This window comes from Trichechus manatus, unplaced genomic scaffold (assembly GCF_000243295.1).
Source record: "Trichechus manatus latirostris isolate Lorelei unplaced genomic scaffold, TriManLat1.0 scaffold00108, whole genome shotgun sequence".
NCBI classification, from domain to species: domain Eukaryota; kingdom Metazoa; phylum Chordata; class Mammalia; order Sirenia; family Trichechidae; genus Trichechus; species Trichechus manatus.
Genome location: NW_004444044.1, coordinates 6,855,354 through 6,878,541, shown reverse-complemented (window position 1 = coordinate 6,878,541; position 23,188 = coordinate 6,855,354). Strand labels below are relative to the sequence as shown.

General features: G+C 37.2%; 1 protein-coding gene across 6 annotated transcripts in view; it reads left to right on the top strand.

Moving 5' to 3' along the window:
* The first annotated feature begins 1,766 nt into the window (after positions 1 to 1,766).
* The window catches only part of STAP1 (signal transducing adaptor family member 1), an 82,635-nt gene continuing 61,213 nt past the window's right edge, over positions 1,767 to 23,188 (top strand). For 2 of the 6 annotated variants that reach the window (XM_023737806.1, XM_023737807.1), the window contains exons 1-4: positions 1,812 to 2,037; positions 15,019 to 15,090; positions 19,334 to 19,447; positions 22,104 to 22,160. In XM_023737806.1, the coding sequence (XP_023593574.1) occupies positions 1,900 to 2,037; positions 15,019 to 15,090; positions 19,334 to 19,447; positions 22,104 to 22,160 (381 nt within the window). In that variant the 5' untranslated portion in view covers positions 1,812 to 1,899. Of the gene's footprint in view, positions 2,038 to 15,018; positions 15,091 to 19,333; positions 19,448 to 22,103; positions 22,161 to 23,188 lie in introns of all 6 variants that reach the window. The other 4 variants (XM_023737802.1, XM_023737805.1, XM_023737804.1 and 1 more) reach the window with 4 other exon arrangements.

Genomic DNA, 23,188 nt, shown 5'->3' with positions numbered 1-23,188 from the left:
TTTACTGATATTCAGTGTGTATTGACCTACCTTCACTTTGTAGATAATTTGGTCCCCACATCCACAGCTGCAGTCTCAGTGGGACCCATGCTGATGGGGCAAACTATGTGGTCTCTCCATTAAGAAAGGAAAATCAGACTGGAGGTTTCTGGCTTGCTTTGATTTCTGAGAATAGCTGGTTTAACTGTGGAGAATACGCAGGCCAGGACAATACTAAAGCCAGAGTAGTTCTGAACTAAAACCAAAAACCCAACCCATTGCCGTGGAGTCAATTCTGACTCATAGTGACACTGTAGGACAGAGTAGAACTGCCCCCATAGGGTTTCCAAGGCTGCAAATGTTTACGGAAGCAGACTGCCTCGTCTTTCTCCCAAGGAGCAGCTGGTGAGTTTTAACTGCTGACGTTTCGGTTAGCAGCCAACAGCTTAACCATGAAATAGGCAATGGTGGAAATTCTCAGGACCCCTGTGAGACAAAACAGAATTCTTTCCCATGTTCCCTTCTCCAATCATTCCCCGCACTGTGCCAGGACCAAACCCAGTCTCTGAAGGATCGTTTCCCACATGCAATTATTGAGTGCATTTTGGATCCATACATCTCACTAGATCACTGTGAGGACCCCACCCATGCAACATAATATCAGAGTTCTACAGCTCAGAAAGTGTAAAGGAACAATTAATGCCCATGGAAGCAGCACCCAAGAAATCAAAAGATTCATTGCATTGCATTGAGCAAATCTCCTGCAAAAGACCTCTTTGAAGTGTTAAAAAGAAAGATGTCACTTTAAGGACAAAGGTGCACCTGACCCAAGCCATGGTGTTTTCAATCGCCTCATATGCAAGTGAAAACTGAACAATAAATAAGGAAGACCAAAGAAGAATTGATGCCTTGGAATTATGATGTTGGTGAAAAATACTGAATATATCACGGACTACCAGAAGAACAAACAAATCTGTTTCTGCAGAAGTGCAACCAGAATGTTCCTTAGAAGCAAGGATGACAAGACTTCGTCTCATGTACTTTGGACTTGTTGCCAGGAGGAGCCAGTCCCTGGAGAAGGACATCATGCTTGGTAGAGGGTCAGCGAAAAAGAGGAAGACCTTCAGTGTGATGTAATGACACAGTGGCTCCAACAACGGGCTCAAGTATAGGAACGATTGTAAGGATGGCGCATGATCGAGCGGTGTTTTGTTCTGTTGTACATGGGTCAGTATGAGTTGGAACTAACTCAACAGCACCTAACAACAACATAGCTTCCTTTGCTGGACCTTTGCCAAATATCCACTTGTAACCTGTATACTCTAAATACTTATTGACAAAAAAATGAAAAATCCTAATGCTCTCACAACTGTGTTTAGTGGACCATCAAAATGGCAGGGGATAAGTTGAATCTTTTATTGATTGATTGATTGATTTAAGCAAAGCTTGGTCCTGAAATATTTAACCAACAGAAATAGTGTTAATAAGATTATCCCATGAAGTAATGTTTAACAAAGTGAGGTTTATTCAAGTCATGTCTTTTGGGAATAAAAGGGGATAGCAATAAACAAACAAAAAACAGGTGGAAAAAATACAACTTGTCCTTCATGTCTCCCCTAATGTCCACATGCTCTACACCTGTCTGTTCCTTTCATCCTGAGGTGATGTTAATCTTCTGTTTATTTTGCTACTATAAATCCAAGCACATGTAGTTCACTCAGAGACTGCCCTCTAAAAGCTGGTCTATGCCTATTCTTTCTCACCTCAAAAAGTAAAGGAAAGAAAGTGTGTGCGTGTGTCCTGTTGGTGGTGTTGGTGGTTAAAAAGCAAATTGGGACTTCCTCTTTTAACAGTTGTCTTTGCCTCTCACACAAGGGAGATCTCATTTTGTATGAGACTGGATACAGCTGAAACCAAGCTATGTCCCGAAGAGAGGATATGATGGCTAAGAAGCCCCCTAAACCAGCCCCTCGCAGGATCTTCCAGGAAAGGTTGAAGCTTACCGCTCTACCCTTGTACTTTGAAGGTTTTTTATTAGTCAAGAGGCCAGAATACCAGGTAAGGATATAGATAATAACGTTAAACCAGAAGCTTCTGTCTTAATACAAAATGTATTTCATGACGATGCAATGTGATAGGGGCCTTTGTGTTTCTGCTGAGGTAAAACTTTCTTCTCTTCTTTGAGCTCAGGAAATATTATTCCAATTCTGCATATTTTAAATATAATATATGGCTTATATATACATATGTATAATAACATAAGATTCTAATATCATTAAGTTACTAATATAAAAAAATTCAGTAATCTAAATTTCCAGAGAATTCATTTAAATATCACAGAAGATTTTGGCTTAAGAGATAACATGCCCTTTATATTGTCTCCACAATTTACTACTGTGCTTCCATGACCATATGTACCATTAAGATAATATTATGATTGAAATTAAACTTTCTGCTCTTATTCTCAGTTGCTCATAAATAATAATTTATATTTATAAAAGTTTACCAATAATAATTCAATACAAAATGGAAAATTCTGTAAAAAATTGTAAAATGATAAAATTTATACGTTTAACACTATGATAGGGATGGCAGAGGCCCAGGCAGTGTTTTGCTCCATTGTGCATAGGGTTGCCAAGAGTTGGGGGCCAACTCAATGGCAACGAACAACAACAATGGCTATTGTTATACAATACTGTTCAGGATAGTTACTTTGCAAAATAACATTTACAGTGCTATCTTGGCTAGTATGTACAGTAAACCACATTAATCTGTCTGCTCTAAGAAAATTCAAAAAGCATTCCATATTTTTAAAATGTCAACAATGAAAACCTATAATTAGATAAAATCAGTTCTTTAAAAATAGTAATTGTTACTAGTTTTGAAATTAGTGAGAGAAATACACATGAATGTGCTTGTTATTAAAGAAAAAAGAAATCATTTATTTGGATTAAGTTTTATGAAATTTTAATATTAATGGAACTAGAAAATTTTAAGTATTTTCAGAAATGCCACATGAAATGCTTAACAATGTCAACAACAATAATAATAATATTTATTTTCTGAGGATTTATTAAGCATATAGTAAAATTGTGTGCATGAAAACATCTGTAATAGCACATTCATATTTCTTATATATATAATTAGAACACTTACTGTTTCAGAGTAAATAACCAAAACCAGCCCACTGCTGTCGAGTCGATTCCGACTCATAGCGACATGGTAATTTTTATTCAGTTTCAGGTGTTAAACGGTGTACTAATAATATTTGTCAGTTACTACTTTGGACACATAATCAGGAAAGACCAATCCCTAGAAAAAGACATTATGTTTGGTAAAGTAGAAAACAAGGGAAACTCTTCATGAGATGGATTGACACAGTGGTTGCAACAATGGGCTCAAATATACCGAACATTGTGAGGATGGTGTCTCACCAGGCAATGTTTTATTCTGTTATAAGTAAGTTCTCCATGAGTTGGAGCCAACTCGACAGCAATTAAAACAACAACATTGGAATATTTTTTGGTTGACCACTCAACTTATTCCTACATGCTTTTAGAGTAAATTCAGTCTTGTCGTCACTAATTAGCCACATTGGTTCACTATGCCAGGAAGGGGGAGCAGGGAAGAGAAAAATTTTAATTTGAAATTTACATTTGATGATTCTTTTAATGTTTTCCAAAGTATTTAAAATAATTGCTTCAGATACCAGCTTCCTTTTAATGTTTAAAAAAGGCATGCCATTGCATGGGTAGCAGGAAGTACAAGAATTTTAGAATGTCAATAAAATGTTCCCCTAACTTTTATAGTTTGTGATCTTGTGCAAGTTACAATCTCCCTTAGACTCAATTTCCTCAATTATAAAATGGAAGAGAATACTACTTGACTCCCAAGGTACAATGCCTGGGATACAGTAGGTGTGCAATCAATTCATTTATTGAAACAATGTTTATTGAGTGTTTCCTATGCACTCAAGCATCACACCCAGCTCTAGAGATACAAACATGAATAAGATCTAAAGACTTTACCTTTAAGAAGCTTACAGTTTAGTAGGAATGATGAACCAATTGCTTCTCTTTAGCTTTCCTTAGAAACCATGCTTTGAAATTGAAGGAATAAACTATAGACATAAATACTTCCGATGAAATTAATATTTGAATTCATAGCAAAGGATCTTTTACTTTCATGGTAGGGAGAAGAAAGTAAGGGGACAAAAATAATACCTACTTATAGATAGTTTCAAGGATTAAAAGGGATAACATATAAAACACCTGGTTCATACTAAAGGTTAGATTCATTCTTGTCCCATTTCGTTGTTTATCACATACTTACCAACATAACCAGTTTTGGGTCCACAAATAATATGGCTCAAAGGAGAGCCACGGTGATAATTAGCTAATTAGAAAATAGAAGATATGAGGAAAAGTTAAGGAAAATAAGGGTTTCCAAGGAAGCAGCAGCAATGTGCCAGGGAAACTTTAAAAGGAAAGTGAACCCAGGATATATGGTAAGGTCATCTTTGAGGCTAATGGGCTAGAAGAAGATGGGAAGTTCTGCAGAATGTTAAATGGGTCTCTGGTGGAGGAATTCAGGACATTTAATTTAGAGAAAATATAACCGATGAGTAACCCTGGTCTGTAAAGGGACGATTACACACTGAGAGATGTTTTTTAGCTGTTTTTTGTGACAGGAGTACTGTTAAGGATCTAAGGAGCTTGCTTCAGGAAAATGTACCAACATAAACCATTTAGCATGCAATTTGAGAAGGTCCCTGGATCCCAGGTCAAGGATGTATGCAAAGGACATCATTTTCACTGAAAAGATAATATAAGAAGAGTTACTTAAACCATAGCAGTAGAATTTTGGATTGAGAAGGAAAATTTATTTGATAATAGAAGCTATTAAATGCCACAATGTGTTAACAAAGTCACTACAGTTCTTAAAAATAAGGAAAATTCTCATAATTCTGAAACTGTTTTAAAACAAGGGAGCATTTGGGGCGGGTGGCTTCTCACAGTTCCTTCAGTCTGTGATGTGCTAAAGTTAAAAATAATGTGTCTGCTGTTGTCGTTAAGTGCTGTCAAGTTGGTTCCGACTCATAGCGACCCTATGCACCACAGAATGAAACACTGTCTGGTCCTGCGCCATGCTCACAATTGTTGTTATTCTTGAGCCCATTGTTGCAGCCACTGTGTCAATGCATCTCGTTGAGGGTCTTCCTCTTTTTCGCTGACCCTATACTTTACCAGGCATGATGTCCTTCTCCAGGGACTGATCCCTCCTGACAACATGTCCAAAGTCTGTAAGATGTAGTCTTACCATCATTCCTTCCTTCTAAGGAGCACTCTGGTTGTACCTCTTCCAAGACACATTTATTCATTCTTCTGGCAGTCCATGGTATATTCAATATTCTTCACCAACACCACAATTCAAAGGTGTCAATTCTTCTTCTGTCTTCCTTATTCATTGTCCAGCTTTCGCGTGCATATGATGCGATTGAAAACAACCATAGCTTGGGTCGGGCTCATCTTAGTCTTCAGGGTGACATCTTTGCTTTTCAACACTTTAAAGAGGTCTTTTGTAGCATATTTGCCCAATGCAATGCGTCTTTTGATTTCCTGACTGCTGCTTCCATGAGTGTTGATTGTGGATCCAAGGACAATGAAATCCTTGACACCTTCAATCTTTTCTCCGTTTATCATGATGTTGCTTATTGGTCCAGTTGTAAGGATTTTTGTTTTCTTTATGTTGAGGTGTAATCCATACTGAAGGCTGTGGTCATTGATCTTCACCAGTAAGTGCTTCAAGTCCTCTTCACTTTCAGCAGGCAAAGTTGTGTCACCTGCATAACAGGTTGTTAATGCATCTTCCTCCAATCCTGATGCTCCTTTTTTCTTTATATAGTACAGCTTCTCAGATTATTTGCTCAGCATACAGACTGAATAGGTATGGTGAAAGGATGCAACCCTGGCACACACCTTTCCTGACTTTAAACCACGCAGTATCCCCTTGTTCTGTCTGAACAACTGCCTCTTGATCTGTGTACAGGTTCCTCATGGGCACAATTAAGTGTTCTGGAATTCCCATTCTTCGCAATATTATCCACAATTTGTTATGATCCACACAATCGAATGCCTTTGCATAGTCAATAAAACAGAGGTAAACATCTTTCTGGTATTCTCTGCTTTCAGCCAGGATCCATCTGACATCAGCTATGATATTGCTGGTTCTGAGCCCTCTTCTGAATCTGGCCTGAATTTCTGGCAGTTCCCTGTCAACATACTGCTGCAGACTCTTTTGAATGACCTTCAGCAAAATTTTGCTTGCCTGTGAGATTAATGATATTGCTCAATAATTTCCACTTTCGGTTGGATCACCTTTCTTGGGAATAGGCATAAATACGGATATATTCCAGTCAATTGGCCAGGTAGCTCTCTTCCAAATTTCTTAGCATAGATGAGTGAGCACTTCCAGCACTGCATCCATTTGTTGAAACATCTCAATTGATATTCTGTCAATTCCTTGTGCCTTGTTTTTCGCCAATGCTCTCAGTGTAGCTTGGGCTTCTTCCTTCAGTACCATCGGTTCCTGATCGTCTGCTACCTCTTGAAATGGTTGAACGTCAACCAGTTCTTTCTGGTATAATGACTCTGTGTATTCCTTCCATCTTCTTTTGATGCTTCCTGCATTGTTTAATATTTTCGCCATAGAATCCTTCACTATTGCAACTCAAGGCTTGAATTTTTTCTTCAGTTCTTTCAGCTTGAGGAATGCCGAGCGTGTTCTTCCCTTTTGGTTTTCTATCTCAGATCTTTGCACATGTCATCAGAATACTTTACTTTGTCTTCTCGAGCCTCCCTTTGAAACCTTCTGTTCAATTCTTTTACTTCATTATTTCTTCTTTTTGCTTTAGCTACTCAACATTCAAGAGCAAGTGTCAGAGTCTCTTCTGACACCCATTTTGGTCTTTCCTTTCTTTCCTGTCTTTTTATTGACCTCTTGCTTTCCTCATGTATGATGTCCTTCCACAACTCATCTGGTCTTTGGTCATTAGTATTCAACATGTCAAATCTATTCTTGAAGTGGTCTCTAAATTCAGGTGGTCTCTAAATTCAAGTTCGTACTTTGGATCTCATGGACTTGTTCTAATCTTCTTTAGTTTCAATTTGAACTTGCATATGGGCAATTGATAGTTTGTTCGGCAGTCAGCCCCTGGCCTTGTTCTGACTGATGATATTGAGCTTTTCCATCATCTCTTTCCACAGATGTAGTTGATTTGATTTCTGTGTATTCCATCCGGTGAGGTCCATGTGTACAGTCACCGTTTATGTTGTTGAAAAAAGGTATTTGCAATGAAGAAGTCATTGGTCTTGCAAAATTCTATCATGCAATCTCCCGCATCATTTCTATCACCAAGGCCATATTTTCCCACTACCGATCCTTCTTCTTTGTTTCCAACTTTCGCATTCTAATCACCAGTAATTATCAATGCATCCTGATTACGTGTTCGATCAATTGCAGACTGAAGAAGTTGGTAAAAATCTTCAATTTCTTCATCTTTGGCCTTAGTGGTTGGTGCGTAAATTTGAATAATAGTCATATTAACTAGTCTTCCTTGTAGGCGTATGGATATTATCCTGTCACTGACAGCATTGTACTTCAGGATAGAACTTGAAGTGTTCTTTTTGACAATGAATGCAGAGCCATTCCTCTTCACTTTGTCTTTCCCAGCATAGTAGACCATATGATTGTCTGATTCAAAATGGCCAATACCAGTCCATTTCAATTCACTAATGCCTAGGATATTGATGTTTATGTGTTCCATTTCATTTTTGACAATTTCCAATTTTCCTAGATTCATACTTCGTACATTCCACGTTCTGATTATTAAGGGATGTTTGCATCTGTTTTTTTTCATTTTGAGACATGCCACATCAGCAAATGAAAGTCTCGAAAGCTTTACTCCATCTTTGTCATTAAGGTCAACTCTACCTTAGGAGGCAGCTCTTCCCCAGTTGTCTTTTGAGTGCCTTCCAACCTGGGGGGTCTCATCTTACAGCACTATATCAGAAAATGTTCTGCTGCTATTCCTAAGGTTTTCACTGGCTAATTATTTTCAGAAGTTGATTGCCGGGTCCTTCTTCCTAGTCTGTCTTAGTCTGGAAGCTCAGCTGAAACCTGTCTGCCATGGGTGACCCTGCTGGTATCTGAACACCGGGGGCATAGCTTCCAGCATCAGAGCAACACACAAGCTCCCACAGTACGACAAACTGACAGACACGTTGGGGAATAAGGTGTCTAGTATGTCTTATTAACCAGAGCATTAGAATGTGGTTATCATAAACTCGTTGCCGTCAAATCGATTCGATCTCATAGCGACTCAATAGGACAGAGTAGAACTGCCCCATAGGGTATCCAAGGAGCAGCTGGTAGATTCAAACTTCAGACCTTTTGGTTAGCAGCTGAGCTCTTAACCACTGCAGTATCGAAACAACATTTCTTTGACTAGTCCTCTACTTGCCTCTACTCCATTCAGGAAAATTTTAGAGTTATCTCAGTTGTGCTCTCAAATAAAGTTCTCTATGCCAATAATTTCCAAAGTTTTAAAATCACACACTTCTTTCAAGAAAACATTTTGAGAACAAACCCCTGATATAAGAATATTCATTTGTATAGAAATTATATGTGTGTATTCCTGTATTAATACTCCTTGTAAATTATTAAATGTATGCAAAAAAGAAATTAAGAAGGAACCTTGGTGGCACAATAGTTAGGCACCCAACTGCTAACTAAAGTGTTGGCAGTTCGAACCCACCCAGTGGCTCTGTAAGAAATAGACCTGTCGATATGCTCCCATAAAGATTGTTGTTGGGTGCCGTGAGTTGACTCTGACTCATAGTGACCCTGTAGGATAAAGTAGAACTGCCCTATAGGGTTTCCAAAACTGTAATCTTTACAGAAGCAGACTGCCACATCTTCCTTTCCCGTTAACATAAACTCACTGCCCCCTAAGGTTCTTGTCTAATCTTTCTAGTTGCTGTTATCAATTTGATCCCATATAGATAGTTCTTAAAAGAGCACAGTGCTCAAGGCGAACATTCTTTACTAGTTAAGCTAAGTTTTTTTTTTTTTTGGTTTTAAGAAGACTTCTCCCTTGAAGACTTCTCCCCTGAAGTCTTCTTAAAACCAAACAATAGTTTAGCTTAACCGGTAAAGAATGCTTGCTTTGAGCATTGTGCTCTTTTAAGATCTATCTACATAGGATCAAATTAACAACAGTAACTCAAAAGATTAGATAGGAACCTTAGGGGGCAGTGAGTTTATGTTACTGGAAGAGGAACAGCTCAGAAAAGGAGGGTGAGAATGGCTGCACAACTCAAAGAATGTAATTAATGTCACTAAATGGTACATGTAGAAACTGTTGACTTGGTGTATATTTTGCTGTGTATATTCTCAACAACAACAAAATAAAATAAATTATTTAAAAAAAAGAAAGATGAAATAAAATGAATATAGTATGTTCTAAAAGTTTCTTCCCCAATGAATCATCTTGCACACCCTGTGAGATTTATGCAGCCTACTTTGAGACCACTATGCAACATGCTTCCTTGGCAAAAGCACTCCACTTGGTCATAAGAAAAAGAATAGGGCTTTTCACTGGGGGAGGGAGGATAAAAAAGAATTTAACTAAATTTTACATTGTGACTCACATTTATTAGCTACATTAATGATAAAGTTCACTGGGGAGTCAGGAGATACAAATATCAGTCCAATTGTGGAACTTGGGCAATTCCTTAAAATTTTTAAAAATCTTAGTGGCTTCTCAAACTCAAGTTCTAGTTCCATTTGATTGTAATCTTCTAGAGGTTAGGGATGATCTTTTTAATCTTTAGATACTTCATCACATGGAGCTCAACAGTAAGCTCAGTAAATTTTCAACATCATTTGTCTATTTGAGTGAAAATGAGACAGTGACCTTAAACTCTGACTATAGGGTCATCTAATGTTTATAAAGCTAGTGATAAATTCAGAAGCTCTACTTCAGTCCCTTTTCTTACTTTAGTGATTCAATACAAATGATTATAAAAAAACAAACAAATTGTGCTAAATGTATTTTATCAAAAGTTATATTCTTCAAAATTAATTTTTTAAATGTTTACATATCTCTGTGGAGCCTTGGTGACACAGTGGTTAAGAGCTCGGTTGCTAACCAAAAGGTCAGCAGTTCAAATTCACCTTCCACTTCTTGGAAACCTTATAGGGCAGTTCTACTCTGTCCTACAGGGTCGCTACGAGTCGGAATCAACTCCACGGTAGCGGGTTTTTTTTTTTTTTTTATTTATCTCTGTAGATATGAATATATACCTAGATGTTGGTTATTGAGATTGATATTTATAGATGACTCAGATTATACTGCTATTAAGGGCTTATCAGAAACTAAATCAAGATTGTGACCTTCAGGTCTCTGCACATTAAATACAAGTTTGAGCTGTCCTTAGGTTTGTGGCTGTGGCTGCGGTTCAAAGTACCTATTGTTGTATGTGACCCTACTTTTCCTCCAGGCTGCCTTTGTTCTCACTCAATGTCTTTATATCTGCTTCTTCTCCCCATCTAATAAATCCTTAATCCTTTCTACATGTTTGCTATCTGTAAAACTCTCATTTTCCTTGATTAACTCTAACCAAGTCCTATCATTTTCTCATGATTGAACCCCTCTTTCAACTTTTACACTTTGTGTTAAAAGTATAATTTTTATATGTTGGCTTGTGAGAGTTTAATATTTTTCTCCATGTTTGTTCTATCTTCAAGTATACTCTAATTTTTCTCAAGAGCACAGATGGGTGTCTGTATGCACATGAAGAGAGAGCTCAATAAACCTTGACTGGCTATTGGTGATTTTAGTTTTTCTCTTTCATGGTAAGTTAATACTAGCAAGGCTGATCAAGAAGATGAACTGAGTGGTAGATTTTGACTTTAGGGTTTCTCCCGCTTTCTTTCCAGCCAGAATTAGAATCTTGGGGTTGGACTAGATCTTACATACCATGTTGTTGTTGTTGTTATCATTGGAGCCTGGTCCTTAGGTGGCCCAGTTAAGCACTTGGGTACTAACCGAAAGGTTGGTGGTTTGAATCCATCCAGACATCCTTCAGAAGAAAGGCCTGGTGATTTACTTCCAAAAGACTAGCCACTGAAAACCCTATGGAGCACAGTTCTACTCTAACACGGGGTCGTCATGAGTCGCAACTGACTCAATAGCAACTGGTTTTGTTGTTATTTTATCATTGGAACCGGGTGTGAAAAGCCTTAAAAAGACAATTATGAAAAGCTCCCAAGATAGATTTGAATTGTTTTATTATTTAATCACAGGTCAAATCTGAAAAAGTTCCAATATTTTTCAACAGAGTAGGAGACCAGTCATCCCATGCTTTTACATCTGTCTGATCATAGTGACAGTATATATTAGCAACATCTCAGGCCAAGTTTCTCAATCCAGTTTTCCATCTCTTTATTCAAGAAAATACAGAAGGGTGATTTATATAGGTTAATTATTCTGGTCTACAAAATATCCTTTCTTTCTCATACATTGTTGTTGCTGTGTGCTATCAAGTCGATTCTGATTCATAGTGACCTATATATGACAGGGTTTCCTAGGCTGTACTCTTTATGGAAGCAGATCGTCAGGTCTTTTCTCCTTCAGAGCGGCTGGTGGGTTCAAACCATCGACCTTTCAGTTAGCAGCCAAGCATTTTTTTTTTTTTTTTGTTTAAATATTTTATTGTACTTCAGGTGAAGGCTTACAGAACAAATAGTTTCTCATGAAACAGTAGTACACATGTTGTTTTATGACATTGGTTAACAACCCCACAACATATTAAGCCTCTAACTTCTCAACCTTTTATCAGCCAAGTGTTTTAACCATTTTGCCACCAGGGCTCATTTTCTCAGACATAATACTATTGAAAAAGATATATTTTAGACCCCACCACCACCATATACACATATGGATTACCATATGGAAAAAGAATTATATAAATAATGAAAATGCAAAGTAGCTGTCAATAATGTGAGTGGTGAGGCAACTTTTTTTTTTTTTTTTTTTTTTTTTAGTGGCCAGCATTTACTGAACACTCGCTATGTCCTGGGCCCCAAGAGCTTTACATGCATTATTATCACATTCAATCCTTCAACAACTCTTTGAAGCAATAGCCAAAGGCTGTTCTCCCTGCTTCTATTCTTGTTCCCTTAATAGAACTGTTTTTCATGCAGCATACACAGCAATTATTATTATTATTATAACTATTATTTTTATTTACAATTCAGTGGTTTTTTGTATACTCACAAAGTTGTACAATCATCACCACTATTTCCAGAACATTTTCATCACCCCAGAAAGAAACCCCATTAGCAGTCACTCCCGATTTTTCCTGCTCCTTTTACATTTTTATACCTTTTGTTGGAATTTTTTCTTTCCCAAGTTTGAACTAATTGAAAATGAAGAAATCACAAAAATGAAGATCAGTTTATTACTTTTATTACTGATAAAGTCTATAAATAAGTGAGGCATCTCTGGGTGGCACAGACGGCTAAGCACTAGGCTATTAACCAAAAGGCTGGCAGTTCAAAGTCACCCAGAGATGCCTAGGAAGTAAGGCCTAGTGATCTGTTACTGAAAGATCACAGCCTTGAGCACCCTATGGAGTGCAGTTCTACTGTGCACACTTGGGGTGGCCACAAGTTGGAATTGACTCAAAGGCAGCTAACAGCAACAACAGTAAATAAGTGGTTTAAATTTAAGGCCAAAAGTATGCCAATACTTTACTCCAGCTTTAAATAGCACTGAGCCCCCTTTCACTGCCTCAGCTGAAGTGACACAAGCCTGCCCATCTCTGAGGACTCTTCCACATGGCAGTAAACAGAGCAGAATACCCACTCTTTCCTAGTAGGCTGAGCTGAGAGAGGACAGGAAGCAGCTATGTTGAGCCTTTCCCAAATTCACTTATACTCAGCCCTGCTCTGTGCAGATGAGATTAATCCACTCTTGCAGCACTGTGCAGAATATACAGAATTGGAGAGTGTAAGAAGGCACTAGAGAGACCAGGTTAAGGTGCTATTGCAATGGCAATAACACTTTGCATCTTATATGAAAAGAAATAAAGAAAAGACTTCTGAGGTTGCTGAGATTGAGTTGTGTTCTCTTGCCTTATTAAATTGCTTGACTCTGAGATAGGTCAGTTATATATATTGGGCATCTGGATTTCAGACAAGAGTAAGAGCCTCTTTGCCTAGTTTTGTAATTGCTCCTCATGGGGCCATCTATTGGCTGATCTTTTGATCACACACTGTTTCGAATTGTTCTTTCCCGTGGTAATTGTTTCTTGGTTCAGGAGGCATCAGCAGATTTGGTACGCGTTGTAGCCAGTTCTCAACTGGGAAGTAGGATGGAGTAGAAAGACCACTGGGCTTGGACAAAGAAACCTTGCCCCTGTGGTAGGTTGCTGCAGTAATACTACCAATTTGTTCAGGCTTCACTGTCATCCCCCTTTGAAATGTGACTTTTCTACTCCTCGCATAAAGAGGTTGAGTCTATTTTTCTACCCTTTGGTCATGTGACATGCTTTGGTACATGTGACATAAGTAGAAGCTTGGAAAATGCTTGCACATTAGGGTTTGCCCTCTCTTGCTCCTGGGAACCTTTCTGCCATCATGTTAACAAGTCTAGGCTAGTTGACTGGAGGATAAGAGACTATATGGAGTGAGGCCCCAGTTGTTCCAGCCTTCCCAGCCATTCTGGCATTCCCAGCTAAGTCCTAGACAACTGAGTGAGGTCAATCTAGATCATTTAGCTGCAGCCAAGTATGTCTAGACCAGAAAAACCAATTAGTCAGCTACAGAATGGTGATAAATAGAAAATATTTCCTCATTTAGTCCACTAAGTTTTAGGATAGCTTGTTACACAGTAAAAGCTAACTAATACAGCACCTTACCAGATATCGGAAACTATGGAAGATGAAGGAAGAACATATGAAAAGATGGTTGCTATAATTTAGAATGACCTTAATCTTGAGTTTCCTGGGAGCCAAGGAAATAAAAGCAAGATGGGTTGAGAAAATAAATGTATAAATTCTGAAGAAGTCACAAACCTTTTGCTGATAAAAGTCATAATGATCAAACATATTGCAAGAATTCAATTCATCAAATCCTAAAGTAAGGAATGGTGAACATGTCTCTTAAACTGACTGGAATTTTTTAACCATACTTTTGGAAAGGGCTGGGTATGAAGGTAAGTCTTTAGAAGTTGAAGGATTTTATTATTTAAACTCCCTTGCCATTCTTTTGTAATATAACCAATCTTCATACAATGTAAATTCTATTTATTTGAATAAACTTTCACTTGAGTGAAATCGAGTCTAATTAGATTATTTAAAATTTTTAAATGTTGTATTTCTATAAAACCCATAGTAATGTGAATATAATAATCAAATGTTCACTACCTGAATGAAATTTTGAATTTCAAGGTTCAACTTTAATGGTGTTAAATTATTTTCATCATCATCAATTTCTCACATTTCCTTGTAATAACAATAATATTTACCGTTTATTGAACCCAAACTGTGAGCCAAACACTGTGCTAAGTGCTTTACATGTGTTAATTCATTCAGCCCTTTCAACTTTCCTTCAAGATTGGTATTATATGCTTGTCCTATTCTGGCCCCTTAAATTGGCTATCTTATCTGTGTAAGCTCCCACTGAAAGTGCATAAAAAGTCAAGTATCTTAAATCAATGAGGAAAGTTTTGGGAAATGAAGGCAAATCAAATTGCATCCCTACCATAAATTATACACTAAAATAAATTTGAGAAGGACTGAAGAATAAAATGTTAAATAAGCTATAAAAATTTAGGTGAATATTTAAATTATCTCAGAATGAATAACCACCTTACAACATACAAGTAATTAAGAAAGTCACAAAAGAAAAAATCAATAGGGAAATAGTTGAATATACACTAATGAAATAATGCTCATAATTTCTTTCCCACAGGAGTTTAAACATTATTGGACAGAGTTGAGAGGAACTACACTTTTCTTTTATACCGACAAAAAAAGTACAATAGTAAGTTAAACCTGTTTAGCTGATTCAATATTTTTCCCAATATGCGCTTGTCACATAGTCCAGTATTTATTCTGGATTTTCTGCTTTTCAATAGTGAAGATGTTCTAGTAAAACCAATTCAAACAGGAAAATTTAAATCTGTGAGGGCTGTTGATTATGACAACACACGTGGTAAAATTTCCTAGGCAGCTCAGAGAGAACGTGTAAACTCATGGTTTTCTCTTTGCATTCTTTTCTTTCTGATCCTGATAGTAAAAAACTTGGTTGAAAAGTGAATTTTTTAACTAGATATCTGAATATAAGTTGTCTAATACCAGGTGATAACCTAAGTTTTCCCCACTTTTTATTTTGGCATAGCATGCCATTATAATCTGAAAGGAACAAGGTAATTTGAAGAGCATCATACGATATGCTACAAATTAATTTTTCTAGGAAGACTAAGACATTCTTCACTCAACAGGGCTTCTAAGAGCTCAAACATGAGGATAACAATAAAGGGATGCTGAGATTTATTTATTTGTATTAATTCCAAATTCTGATTTTGTTTCATTCTTTCCACAAATAAACTGCAATATTTTGTTGGCAAATGCTTGTCTACCTTGGAACACTATGTGCTAAGAGATTTCATGAGCCAGTAGCTTGCTGTTTAAATATTTTAGACTACGTACATAGTTGCCCACACTTCTTAGAACACTATCATTTGATGACAAGATCTAGTGAAAGAAGCAGAATAAGCACCTGTGTGATATGTTCCACCTGCAGCTATTTTAGTACAGTTTGCAGTAAACTAACCACTGCCATCGAGTCAATTCTGACTCACAGTGACCCTGTAGGACAGAGTAGAACTGCCCCATAGGGTTTTCAAGACTGTAAATCTTTACCAAAGTAGACTGCCACATTTTTCTCCCATGGAGCAGCTGGTGAGTTCAAACCAGTGACCTTTCAGTTAGCAGCTGACTGCTTAACCACGGTGCCACCAGGGCTCCTTAACCAGAGCCAAAAGTCATTTAAAAAAAGCTTAAAATAGTCATTTTTCACCAGCATTCTGGTTAGACAAGATTTATATACGGGTGTTTTCAAATACCATGATATATATAAAGAACTAATTTTTCTTTTATGCCTTCCAGCTTTCCACTGCAGTAAGTATAAAAGACCCTGGTTGAAACAGTGTATAATACACAGTAAGTGAGAGACCTAACAGTTGTGGCTCACTTACAACATAGAAAGAGGCAGTACAGTTTAGTGATTGAGAACTTGGTCTCTCTAGTCAGACTGCGTGGGTTTTTATCCTGGTCCTGCCACTGTTAATTGTGGGATCTTGGGCTAGTTACCTAACCTCTCTGTGTTTCAGTGTATCAGTCAGAGAACTCATAGGAAACAGGTGACATCTCAAAATGGGTGATTTGAAGAGAGTTTCATAAAGGTAGTATATTCAAAGCAGTGGAGAGGTTGTAGGAGAACAATAAAGGATAGTATAGAACCCTGGGGCTAGTGACAGTGCCCTATTACCACTTCAAGGAGCAAGAGGAAAGAGTGGGAGAGTAGTGGCAAGGGTTGTGTGGAGATGACTGCCTTGAGACAAGTATGATCTTTGATTGAGAGACACAGCCCAAAGCAATTGCCAAACCAAAAACCAAACTCACTGCCGTCGAGTCGATTTCAGCTCACAGCGACCCTATAGGGTAATAAATACCCAGCCCAACTCTCTTCACTTTTCTGATCTCCTGCTGGTGTTCCCAGTGGTCTACCCCAACAGGAAGCCAAAGGGAAAGGGAGCCCATTGATGTTGTCCATATAGATTCCCCTCCTGGGACAGAGTGTTGGAAGTGAAGGGATGAAAATACATCTGGAGAAGCAAATGAAGATCTCCAACATGCTCAGCTTTTCAAATCTTTAAGATGAAAACAGTAACCCATCTCATAAGGCTATCAAAATGATGAAATGAGGTAGTAGATGTAAGGATTTAAGAGAGTAGCTGGGACATAGTAAGCGTTCAAACGTTTTATGTGCATTATAATCTCATTTAATGCTCACAACAGCTCTGCAGAGTGGGTACTATTTTAATCCCCATTTTATAGATGAGAATAGTCGACTTGCAGGATTAAGAAATTGCACAAGATCATACAACTAATAAAAAGGATTCAGTCCAGGTATTTCTTGCTGCTGAGCCTGTATTCTTAACCATTATGCCACAAAGAGATTGGTATGATGAAATACCACAGAATTGCCCATCTATCAATTTGTTAAATGAGAATGCAGATCTTTGGGGAAATTTTTTTGGGCATAGTATCAGGACAAAACACAGGGACAGAGTAGGTGACAACTGTGGATACATAGCCTATAGCAGGGAAGAATTTAAAGCTGCCTTTGAAACTCTATGGGGCAGTTCTACTCTGGCATATAGGGTCGCTAGGAGTCGGAATTGATTTGATGGCAATGGATTTTTTTTTTTTTTAATATTTTAAGGACTGTCAGGAGGTCATGTGAAAGAGACACTGAGTTTGTTTAATATTATTCCAAAGAAAAGGGACTAGGATCAATGAATGGAAATTATCTGGAGAACAACTGTGGCTCAAAACATGAAAAACGATAGCAGGCAGAGATGCTTAGGAGGCATGAGTTTCAAGTTGTTAGAGACGTTCAGACATAGGCTGGATGACTTCATGGAGGGTTGCCTTGGAGGAGATTTGAGCATCAAATGGACAGCTACACTAGATGACCTTTAAGGCTCTTGTCAACACTACAATTAAAGTGAGAAACAAAGAGCTATGACTTCCCTTCATCTAATCAACGGATCAGCTTAAGGCACTCTATCTAAATATACCACCTCTTCCTCTGTTGCTTCCTTCTTTGTATCAGCAAAACTCAGTGAGCTTGATCTAGACAATCCATCAGAAAAATATTTTGTTCTAAATACTTAATTTTAAATATTGTTCTCCTTCTTTGCTCCTCTCCTTCCGTTTTAATTGTTTTTTGTTCATTGAAACTAAATAGGTCAACCGAAACTCACCTTCAACCTCATCAACATAGACACAGCTCTGGAAACTATTTATTTATTTATTTTAATATCCTACATTATTCAGAAAAATAAAATAAGGAGACTCTTAAGAATACAGTAAGATAAGTTAAATTGGCAGAACTGTGTTTCATATGTTTTCAGTGGCTGATTTTTCTGAAGTAGATCACCAGGTCTTTCTTCAGAGGCACCACTAGGTGGACTAGAATCTCCAACCTTTCAGTGAGCAGCTGAGTGCATTAACTATTTGTAACACCCAGGGACTCAAATTGGGCATAACAGAAAGGAAAATAGAGGAAGGAGATAAAATGAAGTAAGGAGTGGGGCTAATTTAGCAAAATATTATACCATAAAAACCCTACTAAGCTTATTACAGGTGGTTTTAATCTTTCTAGAAGGCTGCTAACCAAAAGGTTGGCAGTTCAAATCCACCAGCCACTCCTTGGAAACCCTATGGGACAGTTCTACTCTGTCCTATAGGGTTACTATGAGTCGGAATTGACTCGATGGTAACAGGTTTTTTTTCAGAAGGCAAGTCTGGCCAGTTGCATACAGACCAGTTCATATATACCAGTTGCTCAGAAGAAATCTTTCTATGGTACTTGATAAGATAGGAATTTCTTAATAGAATTCTCGTAACCAGTGGTGTGTGGTAAATATTTAACGACTAGCTGTCTGAGAAAAAATGTATGCATGTATATATGTACATAAATTTATTGTAAATATTACTGATATAAAGAATGTGTAGCATACATGGCTCTGACTAATAGTGACCCTATGTACAACAGAACGAGACACCACCCAGTCCTGCGCCATTCTCACAATGGTTGCTGTGCTTACTGTGCTTGAGCCTATTGTGGCAGCCACTGTGTCAATCCATCTCGTTGAGGGTCTTCCTCTGTTTTGCTGACCCTCTACTTTACCAATATATTAATTTATGTATATAAATGTATGTAATTTAATTTTTAATAGTGGCTGTGTTTAAAAATTGGCTGCTAAATTAGTGAAAATATAATAACTGGCTTTTGCAAGTCTGTATTAGCCAGCATACTACTGCATTGCCAAAGGTTTTTTGGGGGATTAAGAAGGGGTGTGATGCCAAGTTGAGAAACAGAATATCATGCAAAGTACGAATGAGTTGAAAGGAAGATATTAATGTCCTTCCTGCTAGGATGAACGTGTATTAGCCATGAAATAATTTAATGAGATTTCCCTTTATCTTTGCAGTATATTGACAAATTAGACATAATAGATCTTACTTGCCTTAGTGATCAGAATTCAACTGAAAAGAATTGTGCAAAATTCACCCTTGTTTTGCCAAAAGAGGAAGTGCAACTGAAGGTGAGTGAGGAGAAGCAAATAGTCTATAATGAGTTGTAGCTATAAATAGCATTCATCTCTTATTGAATGGTTGAAGTAAACGGGTTTTGTAGGAGGAGCACTAAGTCTTGTACTTTGTTAATATTTCTTATCTTTTGTCAAGAACTACAGTTTTCTGAATCGAGATTTAAAAGGGCATGTTTACTTGTTTAGTTTACAAGCATGTTGAAACAATATACTTCTGTCCTCTGAAAAAGTCAGGGATTCCACCTGGTGTTTTTCAAAGGTAGTTCTCGAATCATCATTCAAAGTGAGCCAATTAAAGTCAACAATTGCAGTAATAACAAAAAGAGAACTTGTAATTGAATAAGATGCAGGTAGAGACTTTCCCAGGAGATTACTGATTGACCTTGAAAGTATTGGTCTTAAACTTTAGTATTATAGGAATCACTAGTACATGGGAAATACAGTTCCCCACCTGAAATCTGTGCCCAGGAATCTACAGTTTTAAGCAGGCTCCCTAGATGATTCTATTGTGGTGGGTAGGAGCACAGGATTAGAATCAGATTGCCTAGGTTTGAATGCTGGCTCTTTTACTTACTAATTGTGTGATCTTTGGCAAGTCATTTGTGATCTTTGTGCCTTACTTTCCTCACCCAGAAGCAAGTCTTTGCTCAGATGTAACCCTCTCACTGAGGCCTACCTGGGCCACTTTTTAAAATTGCATCTCTTTTCTCCTTCTCATCCTCATTGGCACTCCCAATCTCTTTTACCCTGCTCTACTTTTTTCATTTTTCCATAGTACTTATTTCCTTCTGGCACTATACAATTTACTCACATATTACAGTTCTTATTTATTATCCCTTGCTAGACTAAACTCCATGAGAACAAGGGTCTTGCTTTGTTTCCTGATATAAACCAGTACCTAGAATACTTCCCGGTACACAAAAGGTACTCAATAAATATTTATTGAACGAACAAATCTGTAAAATAGAAAATAGTACCTTTATCAGAGAGTCACCATGAAGATTAAATCAATTAATACTTGTGACGTACTTAGAACACTTGTAAGCACCCAATAGGTCTTGGCTGATACTATTATTACTAATAATAATAGTAGTAGTAAACTGCTTATAGAGGGTTGCTATGAATCAGAACTGACTCAACGGCACCTAACAACAACAAGAGTTAACTGCTAAGAATTCGAAGTATCTTAGGACTAACTGCATTCTTCCTTCCCGGTGGCCCTAAACTTAAAGTCAGTCAATGTTAAGTACCACTAGTAGAGTACTAATGAATTGACATACTGCAAAGATAAGTTTGCTAACATCTAAATTTTTCAAGTTAGGTAAATTTATACAATTTTACTTGTTTAGCAAACAAACAGATTAAAGTTATATACTTCTGTCTTTTTAAAAATAATTTCATTTTTGTTGTTGAGAATACACACAGCAGAATATATACCAGTTCGATAATTTCAACATGTATAATTCAGTTACAGTGATTATTCTTTGAGTTGTACAACCATTATAACCCTCTTTTTCCAAGTTGGTTCATCTCACATTAACATAAACTCACTGCCCCCTAAGTTTCCTACCTAATCTTTCGAGTTGTGGTTGTCAATTTGATCCCATATAGATAGATCTTAAAAAAGCACAATGCTCAAGGCAGACATTCCTTGCTAGTTAAGCTAAATTATTGTTTGGTTTTAACAATACCCTAGGGGATATTTTGGGTTTAAGGTTTAAAGATTATCTCAGGGCAATAGTTTCAGGGATTCATCCAGCCTCGATGGCTCCAGAAACTCTGGATTCCATGAGAATTTGAAATTCTGTTTTGCATTTTCCCCATTTTTGATCCCCCTATAGATCCTTTGATCAAAATGTTCAGTAATGGTAGCCATGCACCATCTAGTTATTCTGATCTCATGGTATACTTTTGTCTTTTTTCTTTTTCCAAGCCTCAGGTTTTTGTTTGTTTGTTTTTTTTAAATTGTGCTTTAGGTGAAAGTTTACAGCTCAAGTTAATTTCTCATTCAAGAATTTATACACATATTGTTTTGTGACATTGGTTACAATCCCCACAATGTGACAACACATTCCCCCTTTCCACCCTGGGTTCCCTGTGTCCACTCTTCCAGTTCCTGTCCCTTCCTGCCTTCTTGTCCTGCTTTTGGATAGGATCTGCCCATTTGGTCTCGTATATTTGATTAAACTAAGAAGCATGTTCCTCACGTGCGTTATTTTTTTGTTTTATAGGCCTGTCTAATCTTTGTCTGAAATGTGGGCTTCAGAAATGGTTTCAGTTCTGGGTTGGCAGGGTTTCCAGGGGCCATAGTTTCAGGGGGTACTTCTGTCTTTTGACAAAAGAAAATAGTATTGAAATATTTCATAACAAATATACATTAACTATTCTAGGAAAAATGAAAATAAATTTTTTCTTCCTTTCAACTGATTTTAAGTGATTTAAAAAATTACAGTTTACTTTTTAAAGCAAGGTGCTTCAGTAGAAGAATATGAAAATATTGTCAATATTGTTGAATTTTGATGGATTATATATTTTGAGTCATAAAATAATCATGAAATTCTTAAGTTATTTGAAGTTAATAAAAGTATTAAAGTTCATAGTGACTCACGTTTTCTTCTTTTTCTTTATCTGTTTTTGTATTCATCTTTAGACAGAGAACACAGAAAGTGGGGAAGAATGGAGAGGCTTCATTCTTACGGTAACAGAGGTAAGAAGGTCATTATTTTTGCTTCAGTCATTCATTCAACAAACAATTGGCTGGATAGCTACTATGGGTCATGCATAGTGAAAGAAGGTGAAGATACAGCAAATAAAGGACAGACAACCCATTGCACTTACTCATGAAATTTATATCCTTGTGGAGCGAGGGGAGAGGGAGAGAGAAATTAAAAAAGTAAACAAACAAGATAATTTTATACCGTTATGAAGAAAATAAACAGGGCCATGTGCTAGAGAATTATAGGTGGTCAGGGAGAGCTACTTTTTGGTCTTATCTTTTGGGAACAGTAGTCCTTTCTAAATTCTGATATTTGTAGCTTAGGTAGCATCTTCAAAAATATTTTCCAATTCATTTCTTATGCACTTCATATATACATGTATATATAATATTTTGTTGTGTTTTGGGTGAAGGTTTACACAGCAGTTTAAGTTCTATTCAACAATTTCTACACAAATTGTTCAGTGACATTGTTTACAATCTTCACAAAGGGTGAATATTTTCATTATTTCATTTCCATTAATTTAGTTTCCCTGCCCCTTTACATTCTCATCCTTGTTTTAAAGTTGACCCTTTGGTCTCATATAGGTGATTTTTTTCAAAAGACCACATTACTTATGGGTGATATGCATTATTATTATCTTTTATTGTGCTTTAGGTGAAAATTTACAGAGCAAATTAGTATCTAATTCAAAAATTTATACACAAATTGTTTTGTGACATTTGTTGCAATCCCTGCAATGTGTCAGCACTCTCATCCTTTCCATCCCAGGTTCCCCATATCCATTTGTCCAGTTTTCTTGTCCCTTCCTGTCTTATCATCTTTGTTTTTGGGCAGGTGTTGCACACTTGGTATCATATACTCGACTGATCTAAGAAGCATGTTCCTCACATGTGTTATTGTTTTTTTTAGGCCTATCTAATCTTCAGCTATAAGATGAACTTTAGGAGTGGCTTCAGTTCTGAGTTAGCAGGGTGTCCAGGGGCCATGGTTTCAGGGGTTCTTCCAGTCTCTGTCA